The sequence below is a fragment of the Branchiostoma belcheri genome, unplaced genomic scaffold (genome assembly GCF_001625305.1).
Source record: "Branchiostoma belcheri isolate BF01 breed outbred unplaced genomic scaffold, Haploidv18h27 scaffold444, whole genome shotgun sequence".
NCBI lineage: Eukaryota > Metazoa > Chordata > Leptocardii > Amphioxiformes > Branchiostomatidae > Branchiostoma > Branchiostoma belcheri.
The window spans coordinates 42,581-48,684 of record NW_017804070.1 but is presented as its reverse complement, the minus strand read 5'-3'; the positions used below and the strand labels follow the sequence as shown (position 1 = coordinate 48,684).

The 6,104-nt window shown below is 42.2% G+C and overlaps 1 protein-coding gene across 1 annotated transcript; it reads right to left on the bottom strand.

Moving 5' to 3' along the window:
- Positions 1-305: 305 nt before the first annotated feature.
- LOC109478631 lies at positions 306-5,975 on the bottom strand. The gene is made up of 9 exons (XM_019780300.1): positions 5,827-5,975; positions 5,380-5,472; positions 4,878-4,931; positions 4,365-4,559; positions 3,739-3,868; positions 3,358-3,407; positions 2,289-2,398; positions 1,826-2,003; positions 306-1,452 (listed from the first exon to the last, which is right to left on the bottom strand). Exons 4-9 carry the CDS (start codon positions 4,479-4,481, stop codon positions 1,258-1,260), a joined length of 780 nt encoding a protein of 259 aa, XP_019635859.1. The 5' UTR covers positions 4,482-4,559; positions 4,878-4,931; positions 5,380-5,472; positions 5,827-5,975; the 3' UTR covers positions 306-1,257.
- Positions 5,976-6,104: the final 129 nt, after the last annotated feature.

Sequence of the window (6,104 nt, the reverse complement as noted above, 5' to 3'; positions counted from 1 at the left end):
ATATAACTTATTATAAGGGTGTTATAACGTTTAATATAGACAAAGTGTTTTTGATAGAGATAGGTCAGCCTCAATTTTCTCTCTTCTTTTTTATACTCCTAAAACGAGGGAACAAAACTAGTCGTTCATACAAGCAACGAGAACCATGGTTACAGGGCGATTTCCATGGATACAGTTTCCATGGTTACAGGCGGTTTCTGGTGATCCTTGTACACATGACAGTCTGGCTGGACATTTAGTCTCAACATCTTTCGAAGGATCCATCTACAGGGCATAATCGTCGGCTGCTGTCCTATTTCCAGTTGTGGAGTGAGAAATGTGAGTTGTATTACACCTGTGCCGTTTTATCACTGCCAACGATACGTCAAGAGGGAGACGTCAGCACATTTGTGCCTGGTTATACTGTAGCCGGATCCAAGGTGCAGCGTCGTAGCTTCATAAAGCAGGGAGACACGCCATCACATGATCGAGGCGAGACCATCGTTCAGTTTGGCAACTTTATTCATACAATAAAAACATTAACAGTTAACGTATAAAATGTCAGATATAACTTATTATAAGGGTGTTATAACGTTTAATATAGACATTGATAGAGATAGGTTACAATTCAGCCTCAATTTTCTCTCTCTTCTTTTTTATACTCCTAAAACGAGGGAACAAAACTAGTCGTTCATACAAGCAACGAGAACCATGGTTACAGGGCGATTTCCATGGATACAGTTTCCATGGTTACAGGCGGTTTCTGGTGATCCTTGTACACATGACAGTCTGGCTGGACATTTAGTCTCAACATCTTTCGAAGGATTGGATGTGCTGGATGCTGGATTTTTTTATATATACAAGGTAAGTGCTTCCGCACCCCCCACCCCCCTAGGTAAAAAGACGTAAAAAAGGGTTCCTGATCGGTTTAGGTACAAAAAACAAGCATGAAAATCATTAACTAGGATTTTGAAATAACAATTTTGCCTCTTTAAATTTGGTTCAGTTCAAAACACAATATTTTTCTCTGTAACTTAGGAGCTTATATGTTAAAAGCTACCAGCTATTTGCCCATGACCTAAAGGTCATTGTATACAGGATGTAATTTACTTATTTACATTCATGGCATATGGCACTGAAGTTTTAGGGCAGTGTTAGGTTTCATTGAGATTCACATAAATTCAACTTTCTGTGCCTTTCACAGAAGACGTCCTTTTTAGACGATGGAACCCACTTCTCTGATGGAAGAAACCACTAGTCTGACGGACGAAGACGTTGCTACACCAGATGCACCCACCGGACTGTGGAGCCGCTTTCTGTCCGCCTGGAACTCCAAACTGTGGCAGATGCGTCTGATGCTGATCTCTCTGGTCGTGTACGTGGCTGTACAGCGGAGGGTGCAGAGTGGAGTCTGGAACGATAGGTGCTGTGGCTGCTTCTCCTCTGCACAGGCTTTAGAAGCGCACAGCCAAACTGTACAAACAAACAAACAAATGGTACGAACTTACGAGGCAATCAGATCCAGGTAGACTTTACCCCTTACCCACACTCCTTTCGGTCCAACAGATAAAAATAGCAGTACTGTGAGGATGTGTGGCAATGTGGTATTGTCTTGTGCGCTATCGAAATTGCAGACACACACACACACACAAACATTCACACGGGCAGACACACACACACTCAAAGACGTGCCATAAAATAAAACTTTTCTTGCTTCATGCAGTTCATTTACAAATCTAAAAACTTACAACAGCATGTTAATTTCAATTGGAAACATTGTAATATTTATGAACTGTTACTGTATGACGATAATTAAAGACAGTAGCACTAACGATGATGAACGAACCTTCGGGCTGCCACTCGTCTCCGGGAACGGCCAATCATTTTCTTTGTCCAGCTGGTCAGGTGACACGATCTGTTTCCTGTGGGCGAACTTCCTCCGCAGAGCCTGGGCGATGCGCGCGGCCAGGTCCTGCACATTAGACTCTTTAGGCTTCTGTCTGATGGGCGTGCCTCCGGGGGACCTGCGAACAAGGCTAAGGGTCAGTATGGGGGTTCTGAAGAACCTGAAAACACTGGACACAAGGTTGCAGAAATTCAAAAGACCACACTGAGTTAATCTAAAGGAAAATTTCCCATAAACTAGTGTGAACACACAAAACTTGGTAAACCAGTCTTTCATGTCAATCTTGTTCTTTCTAAGGTTGCTTGTCTTGGAATAAAGGACTGTATGAATGTCTAACTTTGAAAAATGAGGATATAATAGAAAGTGAGTGAGAGACACTGGGTTTAACTAAGTATGGACTCACCTCTCCACGGAGCGCGGCTTCACGTCCTTCAGTACAGCCATCATGTTGGGCACCGCAGGACTGGGCATGGCAACTGGGGTGTTTGCTGATCCTGACCGCTTCGACTTGTTCTGGGCACATAAGGTGAACATACAAGTATTAATTAGTAAGAGTATTATAGTATGACTGTTTCATTATCATTCTTTTCACATGGTCCTAGGTATAAGTTGAAGTCTAGGTATAAGTTGTTCAATGGGATTAGACTTTGGTACCTAAAGAGTCAAGACTATAGTACATAAAGAGTTAAAACTGTGGTACCTCAAGACTATGGTACCTCAAGAGGTATACCAAAAAGTTTTGGGAGGAGGGACTTTTCAAGTAATGCAATTCCAAATTTCATTCAAGGACCAGAGAAACCATTAAAAAATTAACATCAAAATTGCTTGATAATCTTATCGAAAGTAATTTTGGATCAGTTTAACCCAATAAAGGCAATGAACGGTTGAGCTACTCTTCCCCTGGCCATGAAAGAGAGAAGACAGACACTACATGTATATACAGTATTTACATGATCACTATAAAAGGCAAATTCCCTTATCTCTTTTCAAGTACAGTGAACAGAAGGCTACATTTTAACATCCCATCCTAAGAACAGTGAATCTTTCGGGTGAGCAACAGCGGGGATTCAAACTTATATTCAATTACTAAGTACCTAATACCAGCCCAGAAGAGAACAAGAAGGCCATGCCTTCAAGTACCAGAGTTATCAACCAATGAAGGATTGAGGCGTTCAAGAATTCATTCTTTCCTAGAACTGTCGCAGAGTGGAACTCGCTGTCACCAAGTACAGTAGGGGCATTGTCATTAGATAGCTTTAAACAATGTCTAGAGTTAGATGTTCAAGGGGTAGGTGTAAAAAGCCGATCGGTATAATGTAGCCAGCTGTCGCCGCGCTGCGAAAGGCGGTTATACCGGCTATACAGATACAGATACTCACAACCTCTTGGTACAGATCAAGGCTCATCAAACACTGAACTATGAACACTATTGAAGCATACATGATCACCTTACATAGAAGTGCATACTCTACCTGAGTCTCTGTGGGATAGCACTCTGACACAAAGAACCTCGGAGCTGCTGCTGTGATGCCAACAGAACGCACAAGTTTGTAGACATCAGAAATTGATATATTGTCATTATCCAGCAGAATGTAGGCAAAGAAGACCATTGCATACTTCTATTCAATCACAATTTAAATAACCAATCAATGCCTTTCAAAACATGACTTCCCTTAGCAGGGGACAACAAAACAATTCCTGCTAGTGAAACACATGTAGTTCCAAAGCCTTCTTGAGACTGTAGGGGCACTATGTCTAGGGCACGCTACATAATGTAATCCAACATCACAGGGTACATGTCTTCTACAGCACCAGTTACCCACATATATGCCAAGATGTACAGTAATCCGTACCAGCAGTGTCCTTGATGCTGTCTGCGCTGGTGTTGAGGCTGCGTGCAGCGGGGGTGACGAAGCTGGCCTCTTGTTTCTGCTGACGGAGCTGACGATTGGCCAGGTCTACCTGGGCCTCCAGTGACCGCACCTGCCGAAATACCACAGGTGAAGACCAGGTGTTAAAAACCAAAATGAAAGGATAGGCTCCGATGGTTCAACAGAATCATCCAACACAGTCAAAGATTCATGTGAGAACATTTCTACAGAGGTGAAGAGTATAATTTTTCAATGATCATAATTTTTTCCTTCCAACTACATTTACATTGTGTAGATTACATTTTGTTTTTATCCTGACTGGTGCAATGGTTTCTCAATCCATCCATAGATCGTAGTACAACATCCATTACTATTAGGTACAGGCTTTTGGAATGGATTTTGGAGTGCACTTTGACTCCATTTTATGGGGAAAACACAGATCTATCAGAAATCTCCAATTTCCACTTCTGCACTTCATTCCTTACCTTCTTAAGTTGTTCTTGACTCTCAGACTCAAGCTGAGTGATTTCTGCTTGCATGGACCAACAGTTGAAACTTCATGCCAGTAAAAAATAGAATCAACGTTCAATTATTTAACAATGTCGTACCTGCGGAGGTTGGGACTTCAGCTTATTGATCTCCAGTGTTTTCTCCCGTAGTTGGCGCTGAAGGGTCTGGATCTCCCGATCCTTCCCGCTCTGCTCGCGGTCCTGTGTCTCCGCCATCTTCTTGGCCTGGATGGCCAGCTCCGTCTCCAGACGGAGGATCTTGTTCTGCAGCTTGTCATTTGCTGTTTCCAGTTTCTGTCAGAAAATAACACAAGAGTCGGTGGGTCAGACGTGGTCATGTTTGGTCTTTGATCTAAGCAATTTTCCAACATTTCCCATGTCCCATATACAACATAGAAGTGTGATATTGATATTGCCCTGTGAGCAAAGGTTTTGTGAAATTCCATAATTAATAGGCACTCATACATGCTGGTATGAAAAGTGGTACTGACTCTGTTGTGCATTTTACAAACAGAGAAGCCTAAATGTAGGGTTCAAATTGCAATGTTTTGCCATATGCTTGGATAAGGCATAAAGAGATGAAATTCACAACTGTAAATCACTAGTCCATACCTTGAGCTTTGCTTGAAGTCTCTTTTGGGCAGTATTGGTCGTCTCTATCTGGGACTGGGGAAGAAATGAACAGTGTTGGTCAAAACTTGTCCATTTGGCTTGTCCAAGTCAGTTGCTGAGTGGTCTGCCTTGAACTACACCTGCCCTGAATATATCCAATATATGACAATGTGTGGTATACTTTTGACGAAATATTTATACAAGTACACACAACAAAAGTTCAGCTATGCTGGGGAGCTTTCGAGATGCACTCTGTCTCTTCATCAACCCGATTAAGATCTCGTCTTGGAGTTCTCTTGTCACGTCACTTGATGGGATAATCACGTGACAAGAGACAGTGTGTGGTATATTTGGTGGAGACATGCTTGTTCAAATAACAATGTGACCCCAGTACTACCGGTAGTAGTAGTACCTCCTGGGCACTACACTGACATTTATGTTATAACTTGGCAGCAATAACATTTGAAACAGGTGTTCTAGCCTACTAACTCTCCATACTCACATTGCGCAGCTGCAGTTCAGCCTTGATGCCCTCCTGAGCAGCCGCCTGCTGCGCGATGGTTCCTTTCAGTCCTTGGCACTCTCTGCACTCTTTCTGGGGTGGGGTGGGGTGGGGTGGGGGGAACATGTCAAGGTTTGAGTTATCTTGTTGCACACTGTATACTTTCCTACTTATGAGGCAGTGTTTATAAACTCCTTTTGAAACTTGTACAGTGAATTTTGAATGACATGTACACTACAGATTTAATTTAAAGTTGCCTTGTTACTTTGATATCTCTTTACTTATTAGACAGTGTTTCAAGGAGTTTATGGAACTTGATGACAGTAGTAAAACCTGAATGTCAATTGGTCTGAATATGAATATTTATAAAGCATAATTCGTGAAATATTACTCCTTCATCTGTAAGTGTAACGTTATATTTTAAAATTTTCAAACAGGTGTACATACTGGGGGATGGTTATGCAGGGCTGTTAGTTGAAACCCTCCCCCCTCCTGTCTTCTCTTACTTTGGCGGTGCAGGCCGGAGCTCTGCACCGCCAAGCTCGAACTACATTGTTGTCACTGCAACAAAAAATAACATTTGTTAAATATTTCATATGTATAATATATAGCCACATAAATGTTTCCATGTGTGCTAGACGCTCTAACTGAGTGAGCTAAAAAGGTCACCAGAGAGTGCCAAGTGAACAGCTTAGGTGCAGGGCTAGGCGTAAGAGAGATCTTGG